This window comes from Notolepis coatsorum, assembly GCF_963971535.1.
Source record: "Notolepis coatsorum genome assembly, chromosome: 4".
Taxonomy (NCBI): domain Eukaryota; kingdom Metazoa; phylum Chordata; class Actinopteri; order Aulopiformes; family Paralepididae; genus Notolepis; species Notolepis coatsorum.
In genome coordinates this window covers 25,592,902-25,611,731 of record NC_140168.1, presented here as the reverse complement: position 1 = coordinate 25,611,731, position 18,830 = coordinate 25,592,902, and the positions used below count along the sequence as shown (strand labels likewise).

General features: G+C 49.2%; 1 protein-coding gene across 4 annotated transcripts in view; it reads left to right on the top strand.

Moving 5' to 3' along the window:
• arid1ab (AT-rich interactive domain 1Ab) overlaps window positions 1-15,963 on the top strand; it is a 31,376-nt gene extending 15,413 nt beyond the window's left edge. Inside the window, exons 8-16 of one of the 4 annotated variants that reach the window (XM_084312299.1) lie at window positions 442-646; window positions 5,120-5,252; window positions 8,419-8,594; window positions 9,026-9,179; window positions 10,547-10,666; window positions 12,012-12,108; window positions 12,319-13,126; window positions 13,272-13,402; window positions 13,527-15,963. In XM_084312299.1, coding sequence (XP_084168425.1) covers window positions 442-646; window positions 5,120-5,252; window positions 8,419-8,594; window positions 9,026-9,179; window positions 10,547-10,666; window positions 12,012-12,108; window positions 12,319-13,126; window positions 13,272-13,402; window positions 13,527-15,491 — 3,789 coding nt within the window. In that variant the 3' untranslated portion in view covers window positions 15,492-15,963. Of the gene's footprint in view, window positions 1-441; window positions 647-5,119; window positions 5,253-8,418; window positions 8,640-9,025; window positions 9,180-10,543; window positions 10,667-12,011; window positions 12,109-12,318; window positions 13,127-13,271; window positions 13,403-13,526 lie in introns of all 4 variants that reach the window. The other 3 variants (XM_084312300.1, XM_084312298.1, XM_084312297.1) reach the window with 3 other exon arrangements.
• The last annotated feature ends 2,867 nt before the right edge of the window (window positions 15,964-18,830 follow it).

Here is an 18,830-nt window from a genome sequence, read left to right as displayed (position 1 = left end):
ATAGCTCGCTTGGTTCAGTAACCTGTCGCCTGCGTCGTTACTCCCCCGTCCGTCGCTCCGTTCCGTTAGGAATAGTGGTGCACGATATATCGGCCGCCGATATAATATTGGCCGATATGGAATTTTTTTTTAGGTATCGGTCCGATATCAAAATAGGGCAGATAAAAAAAAATGATGTTTTGGTCTTAAATTGTTTCTAAATATCTGAAAATAAATGACAAAAGTAAAAAAATATATATGCGTTTTTGGAAAATAGCTCTTTATTTGATTATTATAAAAAAGTGTTTTCTATACAGAGATATCGATATCAGTATCGGCCAGAACAGCAATATTAATATCGGTTATCGGGTATCGGCCACAATTTTCACATCGGTGCATCACTAGTTATGAAGTTCTAAAGTCGCTCCCTTCCCCTCCCCCCTCCCCCGCCCCCCCGACCAGGTGAACAAGAACAAGAAGTGGCGGGAGCTGTCCACCAACCTGAACGTGGGCACGTCCAGCAGCGCCGCCAGCTCGCTGAAGAAGCAGTACATCCAGTGTCTGTACGCCTTCGAGTGCAAGATCGAGCGCGGCGAGGACCCGCCCCCCGACTTCTTCAACACGGACACCAAAAAGAACCAGCCCAAGGTCCAGCCTCCCAGCCCAGGTCGGTGCTACATTCTCTTTTTTTTGGAAAATCGAGTTATATATTTAATGACATTCAGGTAGAATGAATGAAAGGGTATTTCACCCCCCCCCCCCCCCCCCCCCCCCCCCCACCCCACCCCCCCTCTTCTCCCCTGGGTGCAATGTGGTTACCGGGCTATTTATCACACCAGTCCGCTCTCCTCGCCTCATATAATCTGCCCCATAAACTAGTATATTTTATTGTATCCTATTAATTGTGATGTTAAAAGGCAATCTTACGCCATCGTTTGTCATCTCCTCTATGAGTAGCCTCCCTCCATAAATCACAGCTGTTTTTTTGGCTTGTGTGGCAAAGTAGCAGTAAATGAGAGTTGCTCCGCTGTAAGTCAGCGCCGTGCGGCGAGTCAGCCGGACAGCTTCATGAGCGGGACTCGGGGAATACCGGCCATTAGCACGAGATGCGCTCATCGACTTGACCCCCCACCCACCCACCCGCCCGCATGTCGGCTCTTTTTGTTTGGACGTCGATGCACCCTTTGCATGCCGACGTCAGAATGAACTTTCAGCAGGGGTGTAAAAAGTACCCAGAAATTATACTTAAAGGAAACCTCCAAAATTTTTGGAAATTTGCTTATTTGCCATCTACCCTGGAGTTAGACAAGAAGATGCATACCTTTTTCTTCTCTGTGCATGCAGTAGGAGTAGGAAGACGTTGAGAACTAGGCTAATGGAGGAACCTACTTCCAATGACTGACGCTAAGCTAGGCTAACGGTGCGCGTCTTCCTACTCCTATACTGCATGCACAGAGAAGAAAAAGGGTATGTATCTTCTTGTCTAACTCCATGGTAGATGGCAAATAAGCGAATTTCCCAAAATGTTGGAGTTTTCCTTTAAGTGAAAGTAAGGGTACCGTCTCAAAATCGTACTCAAGTAAAAGTCAGAGTATCTGGCTGAAAACACACTTGAGTAAAAGTCAAAAAGTTTCTACTTTTTAAGTCCGGTACTAAAGTAAAAGTAAAAACTTTTTTCTGACTGTATTCTTCTGATAGGTGTTTAATCAAAGATCCCCGCCTTCTAGTCTTGCACAAGGACCAATCAGCATGGGTATGGGCGGGTTCATTTTCCATTGATGGGGATTTGATTGGCTGTTTTTAAATAAACTGCAGCCGCATGATTAATAACGTTAGTTCGGCCAGAGAAACAAATATACTAATTAAAATGGTTGGACCTGTGAGATTTGTACTTTGTAGGTCTGCATTTTAAATGTAAGGAGTAAAAAGTATGTTTTTTTTCCCCCCTCTGAAATGTAATTGAGTAAAAGTACAAGTATACAAACCTAATAATACTCGAGTAAAGTACAAATCCCCCCAAAACAGTACTTAAGTATTGTAACGAAGTACACTACTACCTGTACCTCACACAAACGACTCAAGTACTTTACACCCCTGACTTTCAGATGTTGTTTCAAACGGTCAGAACGATGGCGTGTCCTAATCCCTGGTGTGTGTGTGTAGAGCAACAAGCGTGTCATAGCAGCTTAGGGCGGGGTGATTAAACAAGGTTCAATTACGATTTTGGCCCCCCCGCGATCACGAAAAACAAGAGATTCGAGATAAGACTGTTATTGTGCCGCATGCCGCGTTGCTCTCGTTTTGTCTTGTGTTGTAAATGCAGCGCACCCTTCCTTCACAGCTCCGCCCCTCCCTCCTCTCAAGCCCAGACGGTGGTTTCAGCTGGTGTCGAGAGGGAGGAGGGAGGAGCCACGGCGCGTTTCTCCAGTTATTCCGAGAACGTCTTTGGTAAACTTGTAGAAGACGACAGAAAGGCAGCCTTTGGTCGAGAAGAAAGGTGAAACAAATTCAAGTCATTGTGAAATTAACTTACAGTTGTATTCTAACTGAATGACTGTGAAACCTGACGACACTTCTGACATCAATATATAACGAGCTGAGATAAAAGTCACTAGTATGATTGTATATTTTTTCCCCCCCGTCCTCTGCCACAGAGTTGCACATCAATGAGCAATCGTGTTTAATAATCGTGATTTCAATATGAATAAAAATAAAATGAATGAATAAAAAAACTGGGCAGCCCTAGTGGAGGTGTGTGGGGGTCGGGGGGAGGGAGGCGGCTCCGAGGCGTCTTCCCGGGTCTCTCCCTCGTGGCAGGGCTCTTGTTTGTTTTGGAGTGGCTCCTGTCATATCCCTGCCGGCTGCCAGGTCAGGCCGTGCCAGGACGGGGGGGGGGGCACGGGCACGTGCTGCCATCACGAGTCTGGCCAGGTCTGTCGGAGGGTGCAGAGAGGTGGTGCCAGGGGGGGGGGGGTTGCAATGTGTCAGCCTCCAGGACAGAGGGGTGGCCGTGACGTCCATCAGTACCCAGTGCAGGGGGCAGCGTTCCTGGGTCCATCAGTACCCAGTGCAGGGGGCCGTGTTCCCGGGTCCATCAGTACCCAGTGCAGGGGGCCGTGTTCCCAGGTCCATCAGTACCCAGTGCAGGGGGCAGCGTTCCCAGGTCCATCAGTACCCAGTGCAGGGGGCAGCGTTCCCGGGTCCATCAGTACCCAGTGCAGGGGGCCATGTTCCCGGGTCCATCAGTACCCAGTGCAGGGGGCAGCGTTCCCAGGTCCATCAGTACCCAGTGCAGGGGGCAGCGTTCCCGGGTCCATCAGTACCCAGTGCAGGGGGCCATGTTCCCGGGTCCATCAGTACCCAGTGCAGGGGGCCGTGTTCCCGGGTCCATCAGTACCCAGTGCAGGGGGCCGTGTTCCCAGGTCCATCAGTACCCAGTGCAGGGGGCAGCGTTCCCAGGTCCATCAGTACCCAGTGCAGGGGGCAGCGTTCCCGGGTCCATCAGTACCCAGTGCAGGGGGCCATGTTCCCGGGTCCATCAGTACCCAGTGCAGGGGGCAGCGTTCCCAGGTCCATCAGTACCCAGTGCAGGGGGCAGCGTTCCCGGGTCCATCAGTACCCAGTGCAGGGGGCCATGTTCCCGGGTCCATCAGTACCCAGTGCAGGGGGCCGTGTTCCCGGGTCCATCAGTACCCAGTGCAGGGGGCAGCGTTCCCGGGTCCATCAGTATCCAGTGCAGGGGGCAGCGTTCCCGGGTCCATCAGTATCCAGTGCAGGGGGCAGCGTTCCCGGGTGCCTGATGCCACTGTGGCTCCGAGGCTACAGAGAAACAGCTACACTCCCTGGAGATTAGTGCTGAGCTAGAAAATGATGAATGGGAAAAAAAGGGTGTGTATCTGTGTGTGTGTGTGTGGAAGTCACACTCCTTTTTTTCCCTTTCGCCCTATCTTTTCTTTGCCTTCAGGAGACCCCCCCCCCCCCTCCCCTCCCTTTCTCATTTGTAGTGGAGGGAAATCCCTGCCCAGAGGGAGGGGGGAGGGAGAGAGAGAGAGAGAGAGAGAGAGAGAGATGGGGGTGGAGGGCAAGCTGGTTGATGTGTGTGTGTGTAAGAGAGACAGAGAGAGAGAGAGGGTGAAGTGAGAATAATATGTGAATAAGTGTGACCTGCCCGTGACCCCAGCGTGTGCCAGTTTTAATGAATGAAAGCCGTGAGTCATCAGACCGGCGTGCTAATGGCGACAAGGCCTGAGCCGAGGTTAAGGATGAGCGCCTCACACGTACACAACAACAACAACAACAACGTGACCAAGCTATCACTCACACATATAAACATCTCCCTCCCTCCCTCCCCCCACCCCTCCACCTCTCTCTCTCTCTCTCTCTCTCTCTCTCTCGCTCTCGCTCCCCTCTCTCTCTCTCTATCTCTCTCTCTCCCCTCTCTCTGTGGGCCATGCGGTAATCTGTCAGAGTCAGGGTTTAGATCATTGTTTCCTGGTGACTCTGGAGTCGGCTGGGGGGGGGGGCTGGGGGTGTGGTGGGTGGGCGGGCGGGCATGCTGCTGAGATGAGCTGAAGGATTGAGCTCCAACTCGCCATGTGCTCAAAGCCAGCCAGCCAGCCTGACACACAAACCGCGCTCCTCTGTGTCGCCCGCACATGGAATTTCTTAATGGGATTTAGGATTGCCAAAAGCAGCGTGTGTTTCACAGCCCCCCCCCCCCCCCCTTCCTCCACCCCGGCCCCAGCAGAGCTCGGGTTCTCGCTCCACTCAAAAGGCTATATCTCGCCTCGCTGTGAACCCCCCCCTCCCCTTTATCCCCGGAGTGTGGGAAAACATGTCCAGGTCCACCTCCTGCATGTGTAATAGTATAGCCTAGCTTAGCGCAATGAATGGAAGCGGACATGGCCGGTTAGCCTAGGCATTGTCCCAACTAACACCTCTCCCGAAGGCTAACCGGCCATGTCCGTTTCCATTCATTGTGCTAAGCTAGGCTAACGTGCGGCCAGATGGCCTGCTACTGAACGCACAGGAGAGGAAACTGGTTTCTATCTATCTTGTCTAGCTAAATTTCCCAAAATGTGTTCCTTTTTCATGTCGTCTGATCTCTCGAGGTGTCTGTGTGTTTTGTTCTTCTCCCCAGCGGGCTCTGGTTCCCTCCAAGGCCCCCAGACCCCCCAGTCCACCAGTAGTTCCATGGCCGAGGGGGGAGACCTGAAGCCTCCGACACCGGCGTCGACGCCTCATTCCCAGATGCCCCCGATGGCCGGGGTCAGGTAGGCACTAGGGGTCGCTCTGCGTGTCGATCCTTTCAACGCTGCCGCTAGGGCGATACGGAAGAGACCGGTATCACCGCGATGTCGTGAAAGGGAGTCGTTCTTACTTCGATTATGCGCCAGGGATGCATCGATACGAACGTTCCGGCCCGATACTGATATTAACATTTCCGTTACGGCTGATAACTGATATTACCGATGTCGATATGATCTATATAAATAAGATGAGATAAGATATTCCTTTATTGATCCCCTTGGGGAAATTCAGGCAGCATGTTGGGAGGGCGGAGGGGAGGTACAGGTAGTAGAAGACACACAGGTACAGGTCACAGAATTATAGTACAGTGGAGAAGTAGACATAGAATAAAAAGGCAGTGTAAACAATATACAATATAATTAACTCTGGACATGCGCATATGGGCAACAAGGTGCAAGATGAGGGTATGTAATGCCCTCTCAGTTATATTTGCCCTACAATAAATACAGTTACAATATATAATCTAAATCTAATCTAATATATAAATCTAGAAAAACTAAATGCTACATATATGCTCAGATGAAGTATACAGTATTCACATAAGAAAGTATTCTCATATCTTAGAAAACACATTTCAACGATAATGGAGTTTTGTACATACTGAAACAATGTTGGCCCACAATCATGTGCGTCATTGTCACATGCAAGTATCGCACAGCGCCGGCTAGACAGATAAATAGTAATCGGTTGTTCACATCGGGCCGATGCGATCAAGCAAGAAATCGCCCAGTTTTGCTCATCGGACCGATACCCGAAGATCCCCCCCATGCCTAATATGTATGTATCACGATATCTCCTCATGCCTAATATGTATGTATCACGATATCTCCTCATGCCTAATATGTATGTATCGCAATATCTCCTCATGTCTAATATCTATGTATTGCGATATCTCCTCATGCCTAATATGTATGTATCGTGATATCTAGGGATGCCCCGATCACGTTTTTTGCCACCGATACCGATCACCGATCGTCGTGAGCCATATCGGCCGATACCGATCCGATACCGATTGTTTTTGATTAAAAGAAATTAACATTTATTTTATATAAATTTTTATTTATTTTTTTATAAAATATATATTATATAATTAGACTTGTATTATCTGCGAGACATCGCCACCACGCAACAAGCTCCACTGTCTGTGTGTACTCTAGTAGCCTCCAGCTACAGCCAGGATTCTCCGGAGCTGCAGCTGGACCTATACTCGAGTAGCCCCGAGCTACGGCCAGGATTCTCCGGCGCTGCACCTGGACCCTATTGGTATAACGTTACTTAACTGTGCTCAGCAAGCCCTCAGCTCGAATACGCATCGAATCAGTGTTATAAGACATTGATATCAGGAGCTATCTGTAGCTACTGCTAGCCGGATATATAACGTTAATACAACGCCTCAGTGAATTATTTAGTTCAATGGGACATTTCGTTTTTAACAGTGAACTAACTTGCGCTAACGTGAGCTAACAGCTAACAGGTATCATACCTACCTACTAGACTTTGTGGAGCGTTTGTTGATGTCAGGAGCTATCGGTAGCTGGCCGGCTAGATACCGTTCGGTTAGACAATGCCTCATCATGTATTAAACTAAAAGTGAATAGTTGACTGGATCATTTTGTAATGGTAGCTAAGCTAACGTTAGCTCAGGGAGACGCCGACACGCCGTCCTCCCGTGTCTCACTAGACTAGACCCGTGTTTACATGCGTGCGGGAGGGGCTGGACTCGAGAGCAGACGCCGCACCACCGGTGTCTGAGACAGAACTCAGCGACAGTGAGATCGGGTTTGACGATCGGTGAAAATAAAACATTATCACCGATCGCATATTTATACTGATTATCGGCCAATAACGATCGGTGGCCGATCGATCGGGGCATCCCTAGTGATATCGCCTCATGCCTAATATGTATGTATTGCGATATCTCCTCATGTCTAATATGTATGTATTGCGATATCTCCTCATGTCTAATATGTATGTATCGCGATATCTCCTCATGTATAATATGTATGTATCGCGATATTTCCTCATGTATAATATGTATGTATCGCGATATCTCTGCATGCCTAATATGTATGTATCGCGATATCGCCTCATGCCTAATATCTATGTATCGTGATATCTCCGCATGCTTAATATGTATGTATTGCGATATCTCCTCATGTCTAATATGTATGTATCGCGATATCTCCTCATGTATAATATATATATCGTGATATCTCTGCATGCCTAATATGTATGTATCGCGATATCTCCTCATGCCTAATATGTATGTATCGCGATATCGCCTCATGCCTAATATGTATGTATCGCGATATCTCCGCATGCCTAATATGTATGTATCGCGATATCTCCCCATGCCTAATATGTATGTATCACGATATCTCCTCATGCCTAATATGTATGTATCGCAATATCTCCTCATGCCTAATATGTATGTATCACGATATCTCCTCATGCCTAATATGTATGTATCGTGATATCTCCTCATGACTAATATGTATGTATCGCGATATCTCCTCATGCCTAATATGTATGTATCGCGATATCTCCTCATGTCTAATATGTATGTATCACGATATCTCCTCATGCCTAATATCTATGTATCGCGATATCTCCTCATGCCTAATATGTATGTATCGCGATATCTCCTCATGTCTAATATGTATGTATCACGATATCTCTGCATGCCTAATATGTATGTATCACGATATCTCCTCATGACTAAATGACAAATCGCATTCAGTCAATCGAACCGCACGGCATACAGTGTGATATCAAACCGAAACATTCTCAAATATTCCAGATCTCATTTTGTGAGAAGCTTTTGAGTTCATGCGCGCTTGTTGGCAGAATCGTGTTGTAGCACAATATGAAAGATGACGAATGATAACTTCCCGGACTACTACAGTTTCTGTTACCATCACTACCGTTACTATGGCTACTACCACTACTGTTACTACTACTACTACTACTAGTAGTGCTCATAATTATCATGATAATGTAAGCAGAATATTTGTAAAACACGATATTTGGAGTTACTCGTCTGCATTGGTCTTATTTAAAATAAATGTTTTTATTATATATAATATATATACACACACACTAATGAGACATCTTTCTCCTTTCGTGCAGGAGTAGTGTGAATCTACAGGACCCCTTTGCGGACGGTGGAGACCCCGCTTTTTCCAGGAGGAACTCCATGACGCCCAACTCCCAGGGCTACCAGCCTGGGATGGGCGGGCCGGAGATGATCGCCCGCATGGGCCCCTACGAGCCCAGCAAGGACCCGTTCGGCGGCATGAGGAAAGGTGAGCCCCAGCCCGGTCCCTGGATAGACCTGGCCCACTCACCAGGTAGGGAGATAAGGGCCCCCCACACGCACAGGCTGAAACAAGAGTATTTGTATCTGGGAAAATGTCGTGCCCCCCCCCCCTTACGAGTTCCAAGAGAGTGGAACGAGTCCAAAATCAAAAGTGACAAAGTGAAGAGTTGCATTTCTGACACATAGAAAGATCTTCGATAGCTCTTGTGAAGAAAATGGATTATGTATCAATCATTCTTGAAGCCCCAAACGAATGCTCTTAAACGGTTTAACAATGTCTATACTGTTCCGTAAAAACCACCGGACTGGATTTGTACTTTTGGTTTATCACTCAGACCCCCCTCCCCTCCTCTACCTGTATCCCTACAATGAGGCTTGAGTTGGAAGCTGATGTCGCCTGGTGTGTTTTGCTTGCAGCCGGGGAGCAGTTTATGACGCCAGGCCCAGGCCCGGGCCCGGGCCCCAACAGCGGGATGGGGGATCAGTACAACAGACCCCCGCAGGGCCCCATGGGCAACATGCCGATGGGACAGAGGCCACAGTACCCCTACGGCCCGGGATACGACCGGAGGTGAGGCCTAATTTATACTTCTAACGTGTCTTATACGTCAACTTGTCGGCATAAAAGAACCGCCAGGATAGCGTAGCTTAGCAAGTGGCTAATCGGACGGTGTTGCTTTTGGGATTTGGTTCACACCCATTTATTATCACAACATACAGTTCGGCCTATGGTGGTTCGGCCTAGAGGCTTTAAATCACTGCTCAAAACGCACCTCTTTTCCCTGGCCTTTGACCAGAGTTAGCCTGCCACTTGTATATAACGTCCGCTGTTACTCTGGACTTTTTATCAAATGTTCTAGTCTTTTTTATATTGCACCTTGCTCTTGCTTTCTTAAATGTACAATACCTTTTTCTGTAATTTTTGTGTATTTTTTTACTTGTTACTGCATTGTATGTGTTTTTATCATGTGAAGCACTTTGGTTTGGCTTTTAGTCATTTGTAAATGTGCTATACAAATAAAGCTGACTTGACTTGACTTGACAATGACCATACGAAGCCTGGTCATATATTCATTCAATGTACAACAAATACATTCACAGCCACGTTGTTACTAGAGAACGTTGTGCCGGACGGCAGCTAGACAGGAAGTGAAGTGAGTCACTGGCTCAAGTTAAATCTAATTAAACCTGTTGCTACATCAACTACAAAACGAGGAGCGCCACTTTGTGACCAAACACGGCACTGCAACTAAATAATAACGTAAAAATAGTTACATACTGAGACGTCACAAAGTGGTTGCGATGGTTGCGGCCAGCGTGCCGATCTCCCTCGAGCCTACCGGCGAGGCCTACATGCAGCTGGCCAAAATGGAACTGTGCATCGAATCAACGCAAGCTGACACGAACGGCGCAGAGCTGTGATTGGCCACTGCCCTGGGCGCGCGGCGTACGTGTTCCTCTGACATACTTCCGTATTTTCCATTTATCATCTCGGGAGCTAGGTCGGAGCGTTCCATTATCATCCGTGATTAACTACACTACAAACATGGACCAAATCGGAGAAAGACTGGCAGAGGAAGTCTGGAAATATAGGCATTTGTAAAACACAACACAGCACAGCCACCTAGTTCGGCGGTGTACTGCAACCCACGCGTTGAACCGACGTGGAAGTATGTCTGCCTAGCTGCCGCGCGCAAAAAATACCCACCACAGCCAGCGTATCTCGGCCTTAAGGCCACTGTACCGTGTACCAGCGATCCATACAAGGTGACTACTAATCTGACACAGTCTAGTATTCTGTTTCTGTGTAGTATGGATCCAGCTCCTACCCCCTTCTCTGATAACTCCTCGCCCATCGTACTAGATGCCCATGTGTGGGGTCATAATGAGGGTTGTGTAGAGATCTCAAACCTCTTCTTGTAAATGTTGCCCCAGCAGACAGGAGCCAGGCATTGGCCCCGACGCCAGCATGGGACCAGGGGCCCCTCAGCCCAACCTCATGCCCTCCGGAGCCGACCCGGGGATGTACTCTCCCAGCCGCCCTCCACAGCAGCAGCGGTCAGTACATTGGACTACATGACCACCATTATGTTACTGTTAGTTCCAGGGGCGTAGCTTTGGTTTCAGCTTTTGGGGGGGGGGGGGGGGGGGAGGCAGGAAGTCCTCTCCCAGGAGATTTTGATCTTCAAACACTTATGTACTTTTATGCATCAATTTATGGTGGAAATGTCTTTATTTATGTAAAGGAAAAGACAACATTCAGGTCCCCGCTGACACAAATATAACGGAATATGAAATTGTATGTTAATATAGTTATATTAGAAGGTAAGAAGAAGGATATATAAATGTTTTGACCCCCTTATCTTTTACCTCTTTTGGAGAGGGGGTTGTCTTTCATATTGGCTATATTTTTTGAGGGGGACAAATTTACCTCTTCTCAATATTAACACTTTGAGTGCCAGCGACGTGTTATGTAGTCTTTTCATGCCCCCCGTTGAGTGCCGACGACGCGAATTGTCGTTTGATTTTTTTATTAGCGATCTGAATTCATATTTCATCAACCGAGTCTCCCGTTGGTACAGCAGCCCCTCTAGGAGATCAGATGGGGAAATACCGCCCCCTATCATCTATCCCTGTGTAACTGCAGGCCATTCGATTAGACTGGTGGATCTGGGGGGAGCCTACTGGCTCCATTATGCTGGCGAGGGATCTGATGAACATGGAAGTGATCGTGAGTTGGAAAGCAGCCTGGAATATATATTTACAGCAGCCAATAATCAATCAATAAATAAAAAAATTAAAAATAAAAAATAAATCCGTGGGGCGCCCTCGTGGCGCATACCATAGTGCCTCGCGCACCTACGCGGCCAACCCGGGTTCGATCCCAGCTCCCGTCGTTATTTGTCGCATGTCCTCCCCACCTCTCCTCCTGTTCGCCCTCTCCTCTGTCGGTCCTGCGTGGCCAATAAAGCTGTAAAAATGCTAAAAAAAAAAAAATTTAAATAAAAAAAATTAAATAACATTGTTGACTGCAAACAAGTCATTGATAAGCGACAGGCAGATTAGACACATAGCCATAATTTAAAACATAGATTATGCGTTTTTAACGCCATCATTGAAGTGGATGATGGCACTCAAGGACATTAATCAACATTATGGCCGGCACTGAAAGTGTTAAGGGGGACATGTCCCCTGCAACCTCCCCTAAAGCTACGCCTCTGGTTATTTCACCCCATACTCCTATCATTACTTATCTTCATTAGTATGTGCTGAGGACGACTGATGTATATGAATATTGTTTTTGTTATTGGTAAGACATGTTATTGGTGTCTTACAAGTTACTGTGTTGTAGTGCATTTCATAGGGCAATAAAAAACGAGACTGTTGTTGTTGTGGTCTGCAGGCACGATTCCTATGGTAATCAGTACCCTGGCCAAGGAGCTCCCCCTGGTGGCCCATACCCCAATCAGCAGCCAGGAATGTATCCCCAGCAGCAACCGGTGAGAACATTTTGTTCGTTGGTCTCCGTGTTCCTACAGCTCGACTGCCCTTGCAAATGTCCACCGAATTAAAACAAAATGTGCCTGTTATATAATTACCCAGACTTTGCCTTTAAATAATCGTAATAATAAAGGCGCTCCAACACATTTTGTTGTTGATCACACTGTTTGCCGCCTTTACTAATCACGGCGTTTGCTGTCCGCCGGCAGAACTACAAGAGGTCGGTGGACGGAGGTTACGGCCCTCCCGCCAAGCGCCACGAGGGGGAGATGTACAACGTCCCCTACAGCGGTCAACAGCAGCCGGGCCCCCAGTCCTCAGGCCCCCAGGGGCAGCAGGAGATGTACCAGTACAACGCTTACCCCGGAGGGGACCGCCGACCACCCGGCCCGCAGAACCAGTTCCCCTTCCCCTTCGGCAGGGACCGAGGGCCGTCCTCTGGAGGGCCCAACTCCCAGTCTCCCATGCCTCCTCAGATGATGGGCAGCCCCATGCCGTCGGGCCCCGACGGTCCCCAAGGCCCCATGTGGCAGGGCCGCAACGAGATGGGCTATAACTACCCCAACCGGCAGGGCCCGCCGGCCCCTGGCCAGGGCCCCGGGTTCCACGGCATGAACCGCTCCGAGGAGATGATGCCGGCGGACCAGCGCATGAACCACGAGGGCCAGTGGCCCGGACACGTCAACCAGCGGCAGCCCCCTTACGGGCCGGGCGGCTCCGGACCCCCCATGTCCAGGCCCCTGCCGTCCAACTACCAGTCCTCCCAGAACCACATTCCACAGGTGTCCAGCCCGGCGCCTCGCCCCATGGAGAGCAGGACGTCGCCCGGCAAGTCCCCCTACATGCCCTCGGGCATCAAGATGCAGAAGGCGGGACCCCCCGTCCCCGCCTCGCACATCGGCCAGGCCCCCGTGCAGCCGCCTCTGATCAGACGGGACGTGGCCTTCCCCCCCGGCTCGGTGGAGGCCACCCAGCCCCACCTCAAGCCCCGCCGGCGACTCACCATGAAAGAAATTGGTACAGAACTCTTTGTCGGATAACCTCACTTAATAAATACCTGTCATTTTCCAATGAAGTACGTGATGATTATGATAAAGCGGCTCTGTCAGGCTCCCGTCGTTAGACCCAGCCCCCTCTCATTCTCTCTTGTCTTTTCCCATAGGCACGCCTGAGGCCTGGAGAGTGATGATGTCCCTAAAATCAGGCCTGCTGGCTGAAAGTACTTGGGCCTTGGACACCATTAATATTCTACTGTATGACGATAACAGCATTTCTACTTTTAACCTCTGCCAGGTATGTTGTATAAACCTGCCATCTGCCTGTAAACTTAACAAATCAAAGATATCTGATCAGAGTACTCTAATGATCTAATTCAATGACTGCCCCCCCCCCCCCCCCCCCTGTTCTCGTCTCCCAGCTGCCTGGTTTTCTGGAGCTGATCGTGGAGTACTTCAGGCGCTGCCTCATCCAGATCTTCGGCATCCTGAAGGAGTACGAGGTGGGAGACCCCGGCCAGCGCACCCTCATAGACCCAAACGCACCGGACGAGGACAGCTCCGACGAGTACTTCCCAGTACCCGAGGCGGAGGACATGGACACGGACGAGGAGGAAGACGATGAGGAGGAGGAGGAGGAGGAGGAAAAGAAGAGCAGCTGCATGGACTCCTCCTCCTCGCAGGTCCAGGTGAAACAGGAGGTGGACGACTCCCAGAAAGAAAAGTCTGCAGAGGAGGAGGAGGAGGAGAAGAGGAAAGGGGAGTCGCCATCGTCTTCTTCTCCGTCGTCCTCTCCTTCTAAGGAACCCGTCGGCTCTGCCTCCGCCCCGGACCCCGGCCTCGCCCTGGAGAAACCCAAGCAGGCCAGCAAGTTTGATAAGCTGCCCATCAAGGTGGTGCGCAAGAAGAACCCCTTCCTGGGCCTCCACTCCTCCAAGTTCGGCAGGCGGCAGACCTTCAACAGCGGCTTGATACACTGGAGCATCGGCGGCGGCGACCTCACGGAACACATCCAGACCCACTTCGAGAGCCGCACGGATCTCCTCAAGCAGCGGAAACGGATGCCGCCGGACACCGAGAAGCGGAAGAAGGCGCCGCCGGCGGAAACCTCCCAGAAGGTCGAGGCCAACGGGGACGATGAGCCCCAGCGGCCCCGGTCTTCAGAACCCCACAAGTCCCCCGTAGAGAAGGTGGAGAAAACCCCTCCTCTTCCTCCTCTTCCCATCAGCGCCCCCGTCACCGCCACCATCGACGACGTGCTGTCCGCCCGCCCCGCCTCCGTGGCGGAGGAGGTGGTGGTCCGCGGTGCGGAGGAGGAGCGGAAGGAGAACGGCAAGTTCCTGTTCAGCTTCAACCCCGACCTGCAGAGCCGCCGCAACGTCACGATCCTGGAGGACGAGCCGCACAGCAAGGACGAGCGGCCCCTCAGCACCCTGTCGGACTGGCAGGACTCCCTGTCGCGACGCTGCATCTGCGTCTCCAACATCGTCCGCAGCTTGTCCTTCATCCCCGGGAACGACGAGGAGATGTCAAAACACCCGGGCCTCTTGCTGCTGCTGGGCCGCCTGGTGCTGCTCCACCACCGGCACCCCGAGCGCAAGCAGGCGCCCGTCACCTACGAGAAGGAGGACGAGGAGGACGAGGGCGTGAGCTGCGAGCGGGACGAGTGGTGGTGGGACTGCCTGGAGGTGCTAAGGGAGAACTGTCTGGTCACCCTGGCCAACATCTCGGGCCAGCTGGACCTTTCTATCTACCCCGAGAGCATATGCCTGCCCCTGCTGGACGGCCTGCTCCACTGGGCCGTGTGCCCCTCGGCCGAGGCCCTGGACCCCTTCCCCATGCTGGGGCCTCTAGGGTCCCTTTCCCCCCAGAGACTGGTCCTCGAGACCCTTAGCAAGCTCGGCATCCAGGACAACAACGTGGACCTCATCCTGGCGACGCCGCCCTTCGGCCGCCTGGAGAAGCTCTACGGCTCCCTGGTGCGCCTGGTCGGGGAGCGCAAGGTGGCCGTCTGCCGCGAGATGGCGGTGGTGCTGCTGGCCAACCTGGCGCAGGGCGACGGCCTGGCGGCGCGGGCCATCGCCATGCAGAAGGGCAGCGTGGGCAACCTGCTGGGCTTCCTGGAGGACAGCTTAGCGGCCACGCAGTACCAGCAGAGCCAGAGCTCCCTGCTGCACATGCAGACGGGGCCCCACTTTGAGCCCACCAGCGTGGACATGATGCGGCGGGCGGCGCGGGCCCTGCACGCCCTGGCCAAGGTGGAGGAGAACCGCTCGGAGTTCACCCTGTACGAGTCGCGGCTGCTGGACATCTCCGTGTCGCCCCTCATGAACTCCCTGGTGGCCAACGTGATCTGTGACGTACTGTTTCTGATCGGCCAGTCATGACAGCCGTGGGGGGGTTCAGCTCCGCCTCTTTCCGTTCCCCCCGCCGCCCCTTTTTTTTGTGTGTCTGTTGTTGCGTGTGAGTGACGAGAACTAAAGAGCAAAACTTTTCTTTTCTTTTCTTTTTTTTTGTTTTTTTTTTGTTTCTTTCTTTTTTTAATTTATGCAAAATCACCTCGGATTCCACTGTCTGACCTTTCGACCCCCTGCTTCTCACTAAGGAAGGATTATCATGAAGTAGCGGTGGATTTAAAAAATAAATAAAAATTAAATAAAAAGTCTCCTGAACTAAAAAACAAAAATGAGCAGGAAGAGCAGATCTGGAAAACCCAGGAGGCCTCGGGGAGGACCTGCAAGAAAGGACTTTTTTAATGAAATGTTTAAAATCTTCACAAAAAGATGAAAACAAAAACTGTAACCAAAGTTGCTGTCTCGTTTACAGTGAGTTTGGGGGGAGGGTAATGTGTACCCGGGTTCTCCCTCGTGCGGGGGGGGGGGGGGGATGGGGGGTTGGAAGGGGGTGGGGGAGGGAGGGAGGGGTAAGGGGGGGGGGGCATGGAGAAACTATGTTTTGGTTCATGTTTGGAGGCGGAATAAGACTCATGGACTCTGGTTGGTATAATTGCTGTAACTTGGATGCTATATACTCAGCCCCACAGGAACCACATGATGATTGGCTGTGAAAGAGGACATCTGTCATGGGGAGGCCTGTGCAGTAGATTGTAGGACTTTTTTTCTGTACTGTACACCTTAAAAAATACAAACTGTAAACATACTGTAATAATACTGTTTCACACTGAGATATCCTGCTGGCTTGGCAGCAAAAAAAAACTGTAGTTTTTAAAAACAATTTTAGTTAAAAAATGTTCGCGTGCGGAGAGAGGAGGAGGAGGAGAAAAAAAAAGAAAAAAGAAAAAAAATGGCTTTCCCCCCAAAGTATTGTGAAACCTACAACCTACAACACCCCGACCTCTGACCTGTTCTGTCCCTTGATTGTATGACTTGACCCTCACGAAAGAAGTCTCTTCTTAGGACTGGGCCTCCACTCTAGACGCAGCCCAAGCTGCAGTGTATATATGATGTTGTACATTACACTTCTTTCTCTCTTTCTCTCTTTCTCTCTTCTCTCTCTCTTCTTCAGTTGCTCTTCACCATGTTTTAATCTTTGATGAATTAAAGGTTACACACTCAAGTGAAATTCCCGGCGTCAAGTACGCCATGTGATTACTTGACCCCTTCCCTCCCGCCCTCCCTCCCTCCTCCCCTCGATCCCATGGCGACTCACCCTGCTCGTTCTTGCGCTACAGGGGTGTGCAGCTGCTGTCCCCTTGCAACCCCCCCCCCTCCTCCCCTCCCACTACACACACACACACACACACACACATACATACATACATACGCGCACACGCATACACGCACACACACACACGCACACACACCTTCACACACAAACACAGATCAAGTTTCAGTTTGTCTCCAGTACAGGTGTAGAGAATATAACATAACGAGAATCATGTCTGCAGTTTCATTTGAAACCACGAAATAGACCTTGATGAAGAAACCGTTTGAGTTTTGTTTTCTTTTTTTCTTTTCTTTTTTTGTTTCTTTTTTTTTCAGTGATATGGATTCTGCATATTTGTATTTCAGATGATGTAGCTAAAAACTTGATGTAAATTCCTATTTTTTTTTCCTTTTTTTGGCTTAATGAATATCATTTATTCAGTATGAAATCTTTATACTATATGTTCCACGTGTTAAGAATAAATGTACATTAAATCTTCGTAAGACGTTTGCTATGGATTTATTCATTATTTCCCTCCAACGACGCTTAAGGTTAATGCACCGCAATATACGAGATCCATACATTCCATTTACACATCAATAGGGTTCTTCATGGGTTCAAAGCACCTCGACGAATTCGGGCTGAATTATTAACACACTGAATGCTGAGTGAGTTAATATTCGCACACATGTACGGATGCACACACACGCACACATGTACGGACGCACACAGACACACATGCTGTGTTGAAGGAAGCGCCTTATCAGATGTGTATCCATGTTTTCCCATCCTGAATTGATTGACATCTCAACCCCAGCGCTGCATCGCTCTCCTCTCCTCCGGATCACATCATGCTGACGTGGTTCTTCACATGGATATTGACGTTAGTGTTGAAATGTGAACCTGGCTGGAAGGGAATACTGATGAGCCTGAAGGCCTCTGTTCTGGTGAAGGTGAGTCCCCCCGTTCTTGTCTTATAGTGTTGTTGTTTTTTGTCATTTCCTCTAGGGCTGACCGATTTATTTTTTTAATTCGAAGCTTCGGGGCCGAGACTCTATTTTAATTCGAAGCTTCGAAATAAAAAAAAATAAAACGTTTTTTGTCAGTGCTGTAAAGTTTAAATCTTAGACAAACGAAACACTTTTCTTTCATGAAATATTGTAAGCCGTCATTTGAGGCTTTATAAAAGCAGCACAATGAACACAAATCTGTCAGTGCTGAGTCCGACATCATCTTAAATAACAAACAGCATTGCTTGTTGTAGTTAACAAAGAGAGGCAGAGTTGATTTTGCAAAAAATAAATAAAAAAATTCATATTTTTTCTCTTTTTTTTTATAATTGAATTTTATTTTCATATTCGAATCCCATGCCCATCGAACAAAGCTTCAAAGTATTTAAGACGGCCCTAATTTCCTCCCTGATGTGCGTCATGGGGTTTCAGTTTCAGTTTAAACTTTATTTGAACAGGGACGGCACACATTAATGAACAATAAATGTAAATGTGTGAGACAGTGTTAGTAGCCAAAGCTCATTTTCAACTGTTGTCCCTGGGCCTGGTGTTAAAAGCCACTAAAAAAGAAAGCATAACATATATGGCATACAGGTAATTAAGAACAGGTTAAAAACACATCATGCTTGTAAACACAAGTCTGCAGGGCTGACGACTGACGGGACATCGTTTCAATACAGGGTTGCTGATGTAAAGAACGGCAACCACTATATCACTGACAAAAAGTGCTGCTTTTCTTTTCTAAGATTTCAGAGCCCGTATCGAGTGGGTTACGACAACACTATCTGTGAAGACCTTCAGATGAGCACGTTGTAGGGAAGTGTAGGCTACGTTTGAAGACCTTCAGATGAAGCACCGTAACTCCTGCTTTATCTTTCAGAGGAACAATGTTTTAAGATAGTAAGTTAGAGTGTTGTGTTCACATTCATAGCTAAAGACGGTAGAGGTTGAGTACTTTATTATCTAAAGGTGGTAAGTTAGTGTTGTGTTCATTCATAGCTAAAGGGTTGAGTACTTTATTATCTAAAGATGGTAAGTTAGTGTTGTGTT